The 14,945-nt window shown below is 40.7% G+C and overlaps 1 protein-coding gene across 1 annotated transcript in view; it reads left to right on the forward strand.

Moving 5' to 3' along the window:
* The window catches only part of RAB3GAP2 (RAB3 GTPase activating non-catalytic protein subunit 2), a 90,783-nt gene that overhangs the window by 35,454 nt on the left and 40,384 nt on the right, over nucleotides 1-14,945 (forward strand). Inside the window, exons 10-16 of the mRNA XM_063443814.1 lie at nucleotides 1,556-1,704; nucleotides 3,137-3,216; nucleotides 3,301-3,390; nucleotides 6,544-6,683; nucleotides 7,408-7,624; nucleotides 8,650-8,793; nucleotides 9,899-9,981. Of these exons, the coding sequence (XP_063299884.1) occupies nucleotides 1,556-1,704; nucleotides 3,137-3,216; nucleotides 3,301-3,390; nucleotides 6,544-6,683; nucleotides 7,408-7,624; nucleotides 8,650-8,793; nucleotides 9,899-9,981 (903 nt within the window). The remainder of the gene's footprint in view (nucleotides 1-1,555; nucleotides 1,705-3,136; nucleotides 3,217-3,300; nucleotides 3,391-6,543; nucleotides 6,684-7,407; nucleotides 7,625-8,649; nucleotides 8,794-9,898; nucleotides 9,982-14,945) is intronic.

The raw sequence follows: 14,945 nt of genomic DNA on the forward strand, positions 1-14,945 counted from the left end.
GGGAAAAGAAAATCTAATAGTGCAATAAAACCAAAATAGGTGCAGCCGATAAAAGAGGTCTATATGGTCCTACTCACATTTTTGAGAGCTAAAACCTAGCTCTAGCATAAACCGCATACAGTGGTATAATCCCCATTTCTGGGTTACGTGAGGGAGTGTTGTAAGTAGATATCTCGTTAGATGGGGACCATATGTAACATAAAAATCAACAATAGTGTTCAATGTGATAAAACCAGGAGAGTGTATAAAAATACCAAATGGTTACTCACATTTAATTGGGCGACGCACTGCTCAATGATAAGACGTAAGTGGTATAGTCCCCACCAAGGATGCTTTGGAGTAGTATCTCTCAAGTGTTGTTTTTTATTTTTTTTTTAAATTTTTTTTTTTTTTTTTTTTATCCACTTGAGAAAGCCCTAAGGGAGAAACGTGTTTTACTTGTTCCAGAGAGATACTACTCCAAAGCATCCTGTTCTGTTCTATATATATATATATATATATATATATATATATAATCTATTTTTATACCTATTATTATTTTTATTGTTCTCTCTCTGAATTATGTCATTGTTTATTTCTATATTACTACTTGCTTATATTTCATTTTATATATTATCTCTGTGGCGCCACCTTTCTCTCCTTCTTTATAGCTATATACCTATAGGGCCTGTGAGGGAGCCCTATCCTTTAGGTGTGCTGCTCCTTCTATATACCACTCAGCGTAATAGCCTATACTCCTTCCTTTTAATAGTCTATGGTGCACAGAGGTTCCATGTCACCATCATCCTGCATACATTGTGTATGTTTTTGCAAATCTCTGCAGCTGTAATATGTCACAGTGTGACACTAATATTTCCTTTATCCAAGTGTCCAAGCGTTTGTATGATGTGCTCATGCTATAGACATCTCCTCCCACTCTGACTGGCTTCTTCACAGCTTAAAGGAACTCTCCATTCACCATAACCACTTCAACGAGCTGTAGTGGTTATGATGGCATTAGTGCCCTGGTACCCTTATTGTAACTAGTCTACCATTTTTGAATGGTTTAACTACTTACCTGGGGTTTGCATGGTTCCACTCGCCGCCTCCGCTGCTAATGGCAGAGAGCCATTCCTATGCATATATATATATATTCTCAATTTGCCTGTTTTAAATGCATTAAAAAAAGTTTCAAATCCTTTCTGCTGTATACCTTTAATGCCAATGTAATTAGAGGTGGTTGGGGCAGCAAGATAAATAAATATAGGGAGCAGTCACCATGGAAGCTTGTTCCACTTGTAGAACTTTGCCCCAGCTGTCGGTACATAAAGCCCTTGATATATTTTAATTCAGACTTTTGTTGTACCTGTTACACCTGTTCATTAGTGAAGAAATCCTTAAATGAAACCTTAATCCAAATGCACTAGAAGGAAATGTATCCTATAAATACTGTTGGCGTAATCAATGAATAGAACATTAAACATTTACCTAAGTTACATTCACATCTGTGCAGAAATGGCCAGCGATTTAAAAAAAAAAAAAAAAAATATTATGTTTTTTCTGTATTTCTTTACAGGTGTCATGGCGTTATCTCCATTTGATCAGATGAAGACTGCTTCCATTTTGGGAGGTTTCAATGCAGCCATAAAGGGGAGTCCTCCCACCATGTCCCAGTATATTACTGTGGGCTCCAATCCATTCACTGGCTTCTTTTTTGCACTGGAGGTTGGTTTGGTTCTTCTGTGATTATCGTGTGGCAGCAATGCCAATGGCGGGTAAAAGCTAGTAGTCCTAGCTAGTAGAAATGCACCCCCTAGTGACTAAACCACAAACTCTTTAGGCTTGCAGTGGCAAGTAACTTTCATGGCCCGGCCTATTACAGATAGTTGGATCCTTAAGTGTTGATACAATGGTAATGCAGTCACAGTGCTCTTATCAATGTCCAAACTTGGGTCCATGTCAGGTCAGCTGGCTTACAGCATCACTACTCCAGTTTGCCGGTGTCCTGTGTGGGGTCACGTCACAATGTTATTTGTTGCCCAAGTTACATTGCTAGGTCCACAAACAATATAACATTTACATTGTTTCAATTTAATGTTTTTTTTTCTTAATAGCTTATAACCAAAAGAAAATAAAAAATATTAAAGATGGATTTTGTAAATCTTTCTTTTATTGAGGCATAGGTAAAGTGGGTACAGTAAAGAAAAAGGGGATATATATTAAATGGTCACACATAAAAATTACAATGATACACACATTGACATATCCTCCGCGACATGACTGCCTCATTTTAAAGTTCTAATATACAGGCTAAAAGGACACATCAAAGCTCCCAGTAAAACAGTGGTAGTACGTAAAGATAGTAAGCTAGATGTGTATTGAAAGGTACATGGTGGATAGTAAATTAGTAGCTAGCTATGCTAGATAATCTTCAGTTCCACCTAGAGTAGATAATTAATTAAACATGCTGAACTAAGCACAGGTCAACTGTTTGAGCCTAACTCACTGGCAAAACTAAAACTCATAAATTGATCATAACAAATATGCCTGGCAAGACAATCTATGCTGAACAGTAGCGAAGTAAGAGGCGGAATGAGGTGCCTGAAAGTGAGTGCGAATTAGAATAAAATAACATAAAGTAAGTGCCAGCGGGAGTACTGTAGGTTAAACGTTAGCAGAAATACTGGCGTAATATATGCGCTGCAGTACATGCTTGGGGTAATAAGTTGAAGGACCACTGGGTCCGCACCACTATTGATTATATCAGTTTGCGAGTCTTGGTCACCAGGTAAAGATGGATGTTGTATTCCTTCTTGAGAGAGTGAGAAAGGCTGGATAATAATAAAAAATGAGCATTTAAAGTCTTGCTGAAGGCTACGGTTTAAATAACGATTATGTTGCTACAATGGGCAGTTGCAATAAGTTATATTCAGTCACACAGCTTAGCTGCTATCAAGATGCCCTAGGGCAATTTCTTAGATCGACTAGTAATAGCATTTCCATTCTCTGAAAGGACAACGATGATATAAGGTGCTTTTATATAAATATATGTCTTTGCTCTATTTTGTATTTTTTGAGTTTTATAAGACTTTATAAGCAGTGATTTACATTTTTTTTGGTTTCCTAATTAACAAAACAATTGTATTTAATATTGCAGGGCAGTACACAGCCATTATTATCTCATGTGGCCCTCGCTGTTGCCAGTAAACTCACCTCTGCTCTCTTCAGTGCTGCCAGGTACTGCACATTGACCTCCTGAGCTGTTCTAATAGCACTGCGTGCAGTTTAATAATTACAGTCTGTGCTCTTACTCTACTTTAGTGGATGGTTGAGCTGGAAGAGTAAACACGAGGAAGAGCCCCAGCAGAAACAGAAACCTAAGGTTGAGCCGGCCACTCCGCTAGCTGTGAGGTAAGCTTAAATACATTTTGAAAGGCAGGAATACTATGTATGATTCAGTCTATGTATCCATGATGGATTTATGTTCTGCTAAGCATTTATAGCAACACCTTTCATAATTGCAGATAAAAATAGCTGACCCATCCAGCCCCTTTCATTTTATACCTATCAAAGCGACTCCTTATTGTATCTTCCATGGTTGTTCCATCTAAGCAACTCTTTATTGTATCTTCCATGGTTGTTCTATCGTGACTCTTTTTGCATCTTCCATGGTTGTTCTGTCTAAGCGACTCTTTATTGCATCTTCCATGGTTGTTCTATCCAAGTGACTCTTTATTGTGTCTTCCATGGTTGTTCTATCCAAGTGACTCTTTATTGCATCTTCCATGGTTTTTGTATCTAAGCGACTCTTTATTATATCTTCCATGGTTGTTCTATCTAAGCAACTCTTTATTGCATCTTCCATGGTTGTTCCATCTAAGCGACCCTTTATTGTATCTTCCATGGTTGTTCCATCTAAGCGACCCTTTATTGTATCTTCCATGGTTGTTCTGTCTAAGCGACTCTTTATTGCATCTTCCATGGTTGTTCTATCCAAGTGACTCTTTATTGTGTCTTCCATGGTTGTTCTATCCAAGTGACTCTTTATTGCATCTTCCATGGTTTTTGTATCTAAGCGACTCTTTATTATATCTTCCATGGTTGTTCTATCTAAGCAACTCTTTATTGCATCTTCCATGGTTGTTCCATCTAAGCGACCCTTTATTGTATCTTCCATGGTTGTTCCATCTAAGCGACCCTTTATTGTATCTTCCATGGTTGTTCCATCTAAGCGACCCTTTATTGTATCTTCCATGGTTGTTCCATCTAAGCGACCCTTTATTGTATCTTCCATGGTTGTTCTATCTAAGCGACCCTTTGTTGTATCTTCCATCGTTGTTCTATCTAAGAAACTCTTTATTGCATCTTCCATGGTTGTTCTATCTAAGCGACCCTTTATTGCATCTGGCATGGTTGTTCCATCTAAGTGACTCTTTATTGCATCTGGCATGGTTGTTCCATCTAAGCGACCCTTTATTGTATCTTCCATGGTTGTTCCATCTAAGCGACCCTTTATTGTATCTTCCATGGTTGTTCCATCTAAGCGACCCTTTATTGTATCTTCCATGGTTGTTCCATCTAAGCGACCCTTTATTGTATCTTCCATGGTTGTTCTATCTAAGAAACTCTTTATTGCATCTTCCATGGTTGTTCTATCTAAGCGACCCTTTGTTGTATCTTCCATGGTTGTTCTATCTAAGAAACTCTTTATTGCATCTTCCATGGTTGTTCTATCTAAGCGACCCTTTATTGTATCTTCCATGGTTGTTCTATCCAAGTGACTCTTTATTGCATCTTCCATGGTTTTTGTATCTAAGCGACTCTTTATTATATCTTCCATGGTTGTTCTATCTAAGCAACTCTTTATTGCATCTTCCATGGTTGTTCCATCTAAGCGACCCTTTATTGCATCTTCCATGGTTGTTCCATCTAAGCGACCCTTTATTGTATCTTCCATGGTTGTTCCATCTAAGCGACCCTTTATTGTATCTTCCATGGTTGTTCCATCTAAGCGACCCTTTATTGTATCTTCCATGGTTGTTCTATCTAAGCGACCCTTTGTTGTATCTTCCATGGTTGTTCTATCTAAGAAACTCTTTATTGCATCTTCCATGGTTGTTCTATCTAAGCGACCCTTTATTGTATCTTCCATGGTTGTTCTATCTAAGTGACTCTTTATTGCATCTGGCATGGTTGTTCTGTCTGTGACTCTTTATTGTGTCTTCCCTGGTTGTTCTATCCAAGTGACTCTTTATTGCATCTTCCATGGTTTTTGTATCTAAGCGACTCTTTATTATATCTTCCATGGTTGTTCTATCTAAGCAACTCTTTATTGCATCTTCCATGGTTGTTCCATCTAAGCGACCCTTTATTGTATCTTCCATGGTTGTTCCATCTAAGCGACCCTTTATTGTATCTTCCATGGTTGTTCCATCTAAGCGACCCTTTATTGTATCTTCCATGGTTGTTCCATCTAAGCGACCCTTTATTGTATCTTCCATGGTTGTTCTATCTAAGCGACCCTTTGTTGTATCTTCCATGGTTGTTCTATCTAAGAAACTCTTTATTGCATCTTCCATGGTTGTTCTATCTAAGCGACCCTTTATTGTATCTTCCATGGTTGTTCTATCTAAGTGACTCTTTATTGCATCTGGCATGGTTGTTCTGTCTGTGACTCTTTATTGTGTCTTCCCTGGTTGTTCTGTCTAAGTGATTCTTTATTGTATCTTCCATGGTTGTCCCCCATGATTTGTAGCCATGCGCACATCCCAGGATTCATATGTTAGAAATACTGCAAAAAAAACAAAAACAAAACCTGAATGCAGGATATGTCCCTGAACACATTTTTTTTTTAAAAATCCACCTCCCTGCAAGTAGCCATTGATAAGTCCAATGGTAGGTTTGTAGGCACTTCTGTGCTGTTAGTGGTTGAAGAATGAGCGTATGAGTGGATATGCCAACCAGTCTAATCACTAGCCGGCAAAACAGTTGGTCTCGCCTCTGGCAAAATCTTTTATAAACCATCAAAACCTGATCAATTGTGCTGAAACCTTAACTGTGTTATCTATGCTAATAGGTGGCTAACACTACAAAAGAAACAGCCTTGTTTTTTACTCATTGCTACTAAAGTAGTTATGGTCCTATGTTTTAGGCTTGTGGCTGGACTACAGTCTTAACTGCTGCTATATAAAATATTAATAAATATAGTAACTCACTTGTATTTGGTTTCTTTTCTTTGAGTTTTTTAGTTTTGGTAAGAGTATATTTATTTTTTCATAATACGCTTTAAAGCTAATGTTTTAATGTTCTCTGTTCCATTCATACAAGATCACCATCATAGCATGATTTACTCCTCTTTCAGCAAAGTCAAATGTAATTCTTTCTTTGCAAATCAAACGCCTGTTAATCTATGGATGAACTAATACGTTTGTTCGGGTTTGCCTAACAAATCTATTAGTTTGTTCATTAGTTCGTTCATAATCAAAGGGATTTGTGTTTTAAAGCTTGCTCTGATGCAGCATGCAGCCTGTAATGTACTTTAATGTTCATCTATCTGTCTGTCAGGTTTGGGCTCCCCGATTCACGCCGTCATGGAGAAAGCATCACTCTTTCCCCTTGTAATACTCTAGCAGCAGTGACAGATGACTTTGGCCGAGTCATATTATTGGATGTAACAAGAGGTGTTGCAGTTAGAATGTGGAAAGGTAATCACTCTGCTTGTAATCATTCCAGATATAAATGTATTACATTTTATTTACTTTGTGTTCCATAAGAAGGCTGTTGTGTTTTTTATTATATAGGTCTACTGACAGAATGTGCCCTTTTACAGAAACCATTAATTTTCATTACAAGAGTCGTACAAGCTTACTGTCATGATGATGATAAAAAAAAGAAGCAATTTAGGAATTGCAGGGAAAAACATGAGCCATTGATGAGGTCCGATTAATATTAGATGAGTAAAAGCAACGTCTGTTCAGGGTGTTGGTTCTTGACTGTTAAATCACAGATTGGCTTTGAAGAAGATTTTGGTAAACGGAGGCAGGCCAGAGGCAGCAGGGTTGGCCACAGGGAGAGAGAAGTACAGGAGGGTTAGTGGAGAAAAAGAGGAAAGCTGAGGAGGCGATCTGTTCAAACAGTTGCTCACTTTAGTTAACACTTAAGCAGCCAGGGTCCCAAATGTAACACACTATAAGCCCATGCAATTTAATGTTGCTACTTATGGGGGGACATGACCCTTGCTATTGAAGAGGTTTAGGCAGATTTTCAGTATTTGACTTCTGATAGCTGGTAGTTTCTGATTATAAGTTTTTAGGCGTGCAGTAAATAAAATAAAAATAGAACACATTCTAATCATTTTAGTTCAATGACCTTGTAATATTTTCATGCATTCTGTCTTAAATTCCTAATGCCTGTCTTATTATGTTTTAGGTTACCGTGACGCCCAGGTTGGATGGATGCAGATAGTAGAGGATTTAAATGAAAGAGAGTCGGAGAGGGGCCATATTTCCCCTTTTGGAAACACACAAGGACCTAGTAGGGTTGCCCAGTTTCTTGTGATCTACGCCCCCAGGAGGGGTATTCTGGAAGTGTGGAGCACCCAGCAGGGACCTCGTGTCGGGGCTTTTAATGTTGGAAAACACTGTAGGTGAGAATAAGCTTCCAGTTTTTATGCTAGTCCTTTCCCCAGAGACGTTTAATGCATTTCAACAAAAAACGAGAATAAAAGAACTCTGAGAACGGACAAAAGTTTACAGCAACTCGGTAGCTTGTCCTTTGGTAAAATCCCTGCTAAGGTCTCAAAATAGTTTTTTTTTGTTAATTTGTGCAATTACAAAGCATTTGCATTGCATTTGATATGCACATCAAACAGATCCCACCCATATTAGTAGTCCAGAACTGAAATCTCTGCAAGTACTCTCTCCACGAGAGCATGGGGAGCACATCTATATTACCCTTTTAACTTGGGGAGAGACAAAGTTATTGCATTGCATCAAAAACAGATAATATGAGAACGGACAAAAGCTTTGAGAAACTCAAATTCACGCTCAGGTTTCAAAATAGTTTTTGGCTAACTTGTGCCATTACAGAGTGAACCTATACCTTTTATACCTCCGATCGATCCCAAAAGAAGGCTGTAACGATCGTCCAGGGTTGCTGTATCTCTCTTACAAAGAAAACTTGCTGGCATTTTGGTTCTGGACTGCCCTTATGTTTGGGATCAGTCTGATATGCAAATAGTATAGCTGATGATATAGGTTATTTGTAATGGCACAAGTGAGCAAAACATTTTAGAGTCCTGAGTTGGAACTAATGAAGGGCAAGTTACTGAGTTAATGAAGGGCAAGTTTTTCTAAGCTGTTGCCCATTCTCAGAGTTTTCATATTCTCCATTGTTGTTGTGATAGTTAATGAACGACGTAGGAACTTTATATTTCTTTTCTTTTTACAAGAGCTATAATGTTTATAGATATAATCTGCATTATGTGTAGACGACATTTTGTCCCCCCACAGTGTCCTGCCATATTGTATTCGTCTGGCAGGCACAGTTTAAAATGCATTATCCATATTGTAACAAAAAGATCTTTGTGATATCCATCTCACTGTAACATGCAGGCTGTTTTCACCCACTTGGCTAATAGTGGATGAATAATATATGCTTTCTCTTTCCCAGATTGCTGTATCCTGGATATAAAATAATGGGGCTAAACAATGTGACCAGCCAGGGTTGGCAGCCTCAGACCTTCCAGCTGTGTCTGATTGATCCAGTATCTGGCAATGTAAGGACGGTTAACATCCCATTCCACCTGGCTCTCAGGTAAATGGAGTTACTATGTCACATATTGCATAGTATTACAGCAGGCGAGCATCAAAAGCTGAACACACCATGCACAACACATTGGTGTTTATTCACTAAACCTCTAATTGTAGCGAAAAGAAATTGAAATGGCTAAATTAGCCAAGCTCTCACTAGACTAGTGAAGTGGGGAACCAGATCAGCTATGTATTTTAGTTTGACTATTTACCAGATTTAGATTATACAAATCAGAATTTAGCAATTCTGTTCTTTAACAGTGTAACCGTAGCAGTTTTCTTTTTTTGAAAAAGACCAGTGAATTCTTTATTACTGCTTAGTCTAGAATAGATATTGCTTTGCACACAGCTGATTGATTTAGAACAATGCATCTTAAAACTTTTTGTCTAGGAGTCAAATTATGTACATTACATGAGCCATGGTGATCCCATTCTTGTAATAGAGTGAACATTTAAATACATGTTGCAAAATCCCTTAGTTAGACTCTTCCCAGAGTCAGAGGGTAGGTAGGTGCTCTGGTAGGTTCTACACCTTATAGTAGGCACATACATGCATAAATGTTAAAAAAATAAAAATAAAAAATATATAGGAAAAAGACGTCCTTCGACTTCTATGCAAAATATTCGCCTAAATAGACACCTGTTTATATGTGAATGCCTGTAGTACGTAGAATTTGACCTTGAAATACATTTTTAAACCTTAGAATACATTTTCATTTGAATGTCAATTTATTCATATTGGTTGATGGTTTAAATTTCAGAAGTGGAAGTCACATTAAACTGTCTTATCAAAATACGTAGCCTTTTCATCCGTGTAGCCCAGATGGCACACATTTTTCAGCACAGTTCTGCAACGACTTTTCAATGGAACTGAACTGAGTTGAGCAGCTGCTACTCTGTGCTATTTACACAGTATTAGACATGTTTGCTCAAGACTTATGTGTACAATATAGCAAAGCTTTCTGGGAGTTGTGTAAATAAGTTCATGCTTTACCGCTGCAGTGCCCTGTGAGGTTTTTTTTTTTTGTGTATGTGCTTGTGCTTTTTAATGCTTTTTGTTTTAAGTAAAAAAAAAAAAAAAAAAAATATTTTTGTATTTCATCTTTTAGTGATAAAAAATGTGAACGTGCTAAAGATATACATCTGGTAAAGAAACTCTCAACATTACTGAAAGCCAAGGTTCCAAATCACGGTAATAGCTCTCCCTCACCCCCCCTCCTCCCCCATTGTATTTGTAAAATGTAATATATAAATAAATACATCATTCTATATATATCATATTATGTAAAAATAACATTATTTTTCCCTTCGTATAGTGGCAGTACTCACAGTTGGGATGTTCCTTCCTATCTGGGACAAGAAGCTCCCCCTTCTTCCGGTTTTTATGCCTGTGCTCCGCCTGCTGCCTCCATAAATCCTGTATGCCCTGTACACTCGCCAGTTCTTCTTGTCCCGATAACGGGACGGACAGGTTCCCCAGCTGGTGGAGATGGTGCGATCAGCACAGGCTGCTGATCGAGGAGGTGTGCGCCCGATAGCTCCCCGGGTGGGAGCTGAGTGGCAGAGAGGTTTCCCGTCTGGCGTTACGGAACCAGACCAGGTAGGACTTTTTATGTGGCTTCCCCTTTGGAGTTCCCGGGCGGTCCTCCTCGTGGGACTTGCGCATGCGCACAGCAGTGGAACGCACGCCCGGGTGGCGTTGCGTTCCACCAGACCCGGTATCGCGCTACTGCGCATGCGCGATCCAGAGTTTTTTGGCGCGAAATTCAAAATAGGTATATAAGCTGTGCTAAACCCTTCTGGCCCCAAAGGTGGGTGTACAGTTCGGTTTCTCCGTGTCACCAGCCCTCCTGCACGGATCTCAGGTGGATAAAGGTGAGGTTTAACTATTTAAACTCTCCTCTTTATCACCTATTATAATGCATGCGTAAATTTTAAATTTTAAATTTTAAATTTTTATTAATTGCTTCCTTATTCTGGTTTACAGATATGTCCAGCCCTATAGCTCCGGACAAGGCAGATAAGGACAAGATGTCTACTTCTGTGCCCAAAAAAGCCACAAGCAAGTCTAAGCACTTAAGTTGTCTGGAATGTGCTGTTCCTCTACCTGACGGATGTCGTAAAAAGACGTGTAACCAGTGCGCTTCTGAATTACTTGAAAAAACAAAACAATCGGATATGACATCCTTCCTGAGCTGGTTTCAGGAAAATTTGTCCCAGACATTTGAGTCCTTTAAGGATACCATGAAGAAAGACCCTGCAATTCAAGAGAAATTGCCTAAAAAACGTAGGAGGAATAGATCCCCTTCTGAGTCGGACGTCTCTTCTGGAGAATGTTCCCTTTCTTCCCCTTCGGATATTTCCAGCCTGACTTCTAGTGTGGAGGAGGGTTTTCCACCAGAAGAATTGAAAAGATTCATTAAAGAAGTGAGTGCGGCTTTTCAAGAGACGGAACCTACCAATGTGAAGGTTAAAGGTTTCCCTATGTCTCCAAAAATATTGGATCTCCTTCACAGGGAATGGAAGAATCCTGAAAGGCGGGCGTTCATTTCAAAACATTTTAAACTACTGTTCAAACTACAGTCTGAGGAAAAGTGGGAAGATCTTCCTAAGGTAGATATTCAAATTGCCCAACTATCTAAAAAGACCACTATACCTATTGGCGAAGTCTCTGGCCTCAAGGATCCTATGGACAAAAGAGCCGAAACTTCATGTAGACGAATATACCAGGCCGCAGGCTTTCAGTGCAGAGCTGAAATTGCGGGTTCAGCAGTGCTCAGAGCCCAGAGTGTTTGGCTTCACGCACTGGAAGATTCCCTTATGGGAAAATCCGATATGGACCCTTCCCATCTCATGTTCCTGCTGAAGCTATCCAATGAATTCCTTTCGGATACTGCTGAAGAGTGTCTTCGTTTCTCAGCAAGAATTATGGGGTTATCATCAGTAGCCAGGAGGGCCCTTTGGCTTCGTACATGGACAGCTGATTCAGCATCGAAGGCAGCGTTATGTGAATTACCCTTCGAGAGGAACAAGCTGTTTGGTACCCCTTTGGAAGACATTATTAAACAAATGTCAGATACGAAGAAAGCCCTTCCGCTGGAACCAAGAGCCCAGGGATATAAGAGATTCCAGTACAAGAACCAGCGGTCCTTTCGTTACCAAGGGCGGTTTCGCAGGTTCCACAAACAGGGTGGCAATAACAGCCAGTGGTCTAGGCATGAATTCAACAAACAAGATAAAAAGAGGAAGTTTTGACGCCAAAAGAGTGGGAGGACGCCTTCGGTTCTTCTCCCACGAATGGAGAAAAAGTTCTTCAAATGGGTGGATTTTAAGAACCGTTTCAGAAGGTTACAGGATAAAGTTTTCTTCAAGTCCTCGACCATCCTTCCTTCTGTCAAGCTATCCTTCAAAGGTAAAATCAGAGGCCCTGCTTACGGAAGCACTCATCCTTTTAAGAAAAAATGTAGTGGAGAAGGTACCCAAAGGTTGGGAATTTCAAGGAGTCTACTCACGTCTTTTCCTGGTGCAAAAACCAGATGGATCCTTTCGTCCGATCCTAGACCTAAAGCAAGTCAACACCTGCATACCATACCAGAAGTTCCGTATGGAGAGCATTCTGTCTGTAACACACATATTACAAAAGGGAGATTTCATGGCAAAGTTGGATTTAAAAGACGCCTATCTGCATATTCCAGTGGCAGAACCTTCCAGGAAGTTTCTCAGATTTGCAGTTCTAACGAGAAGGCGAAGGATTCTCCATTTGCAGTTCAAGGCGCTTCCCTTTGGCCTATCTTCGGCTCCTCGAGTTTTTACAAAAATTCTGGCACCTGTGGCAGCAGTTTTGCGTCTGAAAGGTATTGCAATCGTTCCATACCTGGACGATTGGTTCCTGAAGGCACAGTCAAGGCAACTGCTGGAACTTCATCTAGAGATTGCAATGAAGGTTTTAAAAGATCACGGTTGGATCCTGAACCTGGAAAAGTCCGAATTAACCCCGTCCCAGAGTTTAGTATTCCTGGGGCTTCGGATAGATTCCCAGTCCCTATCTCTTTTTCTTCCAAAAAAGAAACAAGTGGGGATTTTCAAAGCAGTATCAAAGCTGCAAAGAAACCTAAGCTCAATCAGAGATGCTATGAGGTTGCTAGGCCTCCTAACGTCTTCAATACCGGCCGTCGCCTGGGCAAAGGCGGAATCCAAACCATTACAGTGGGACATTCTGTCCCAGTGGACGCGAAAACAGGAAGATCTGGACGCCCCATTCCGTCTATCCGACACGGTAAAAAGACAACTGAACTGGTGGAAAGTAAGAGACAACATTTCAAAGGGCCTGTCGTTCGCTCTGAAACGATGGATTACAATAACCACAGATGCCTCCCAGAAGGGTTGGGGCGCTCATCTAGGCTCTCATTTCCATCAAGGGCTTTGGAACAAAGAAGAGGCATGCGCTTCCTCGAATTTCAGGGAGTTAAAAGCGGTCTGGGAAGCCCTAATTGCCTTCCGTTCTCTCATCGCCAATCAGTCGGTGAGGATTCAGTCGGACAACGCCACTACGGTGGCCTACTTGAATCACCAAGGGGGCACAAAGATCAAAGCTCTTCAAGGTCTTTGCTACCACATAATGTCTTGGGCCCAAGCGAATCTTCGCGCAATATCAGCTACCCATATCAAAGGGTCTCTAAACGTGATTGCAGACGACCTCAGCAGAAGACATTGGTCTCAAGCAGACTGGGCTCTATCAAACGAAGTTTTTTTGGAGCTGGTTGCACGCTTCGGCAGGCCAGAGATGGACTTGTTGGCAACAAGGAGGAACAGAAAGGTGCGGAGATTTGCGTCACTTCATTCAGAAGATTACCCAGATGTCCTAGACGGTCTATCGTTCCCTTGGATTTTCGATCTGGCTTATGTCTTCCCGCCTATAGCCCTTATCCCAAGAATTGTTCAGAAAATAAGATGGGAGAAGGCAAGAATTCTGGCAGTCCTGCCCTTCTGGCCGAACAGAAGTTGGTTTTCGGAAGTAGAAAACATGGCCATCTCTCATTGGCACCTCCCGGTCTCTTCTCACATTTTAGAGAACGTGAAGCTTCCAGAAGAAACTCTGTCAATGTTTCACCTGACGGCATGGTTGCTGCAAGGATGATACTCCAAGGTCAGGGTCTTTCTGACCGTCTATGTGACGTTTTGCTGTCATCTGTCCGCTCGTCTACTTCAAGAATCTATTTCAGGGTTTGGATGAAGTTCAGAACCTGGTGTCGTCTCCGGAATTCTGATCCGGCCAATGCCTCAGTTCCGGAAATTCTTTCTTTTTTGCAAGATGGGTTTGAAGCCGGCCTAGGGGTATCCACACTCAAGGGCCAGATTTCTGCGCTTAGTCACTTCCTGGTTCAGGATATTGCTTCTAACCCTCTGGTTCGAAGGTTTATTAAGTCCATACGGTTGAAGAGGCCTCCCAGGCTGGTTTCCTTTCCTACGTGGGACTTGTCTCTGGTTCTTCAAGCCCTTTGTGAACCTCCTTTTGAACCTTTGTTTCAAGTCTCCATCAAATTCCTTACCCTCAAGACGGCCTTCCTGGTGGCAATTACCTCCGCTAGGAGAATTGGTGAGATCCGAGCTCTATCTTCTTCGCCGGAATTCACCATATTTCATCGAGAAAAAGTAGTTCTACATCCCAGACCTTCTTTTTTGCCTAAGGTTATTTCAAGTGCTGCAATCAACCAGCCTATTGTTCTGCCAGCCTTTTGTCAATCGCCCACGTCTAAGCTGGAAGAGAAATGGCATTTCCTTGATGTTAGGAGATCCCTGAAATGTTACCTTCATAAAACTCGGGAGTTTAGATCCTCAGATCATCTTTTCATCTACTTTCAAGGCAAATGTGTGGGTAATGCTGTCTCTGGACCCTCATTAGCTAGATGGCTGACCAATACCATCAGGTTGGCCTATCGCTCCAAAGGGATTCCCCTAAAATTTCCATTGAGGGCTCATTCGACTAGGGCTATGGCTACCTCATGGGCTGAAAGAGCTGCGGCTTCGCCTGAAGACATCTGCAAAGCGGCTACCTGGTCTTCATTGCATACCTTTATCAAGCATTATAGGCTGGACATATTCTCATCATCTGAGGCTGAATTTGGGCGTAAGGTGTTGCAAGCTGTGGCCTGCTGA

The sequence above is a fragment of the Pelobates fuscus genome, chromosome 2 (genome assembly GCF_036172605.1).
Source record: "Pelobates fuscus isolate aPelFus1 chromosome 2, aPelFus1.pri, whole genome shotgun sequence".
In the NCBI taxonomy this organism is placed as follows: Eukaryota; Metazoa; Chordata; class Amphibia; order Anura; family Pelobatidae; genus Pelobates; species Pelobates fuscus.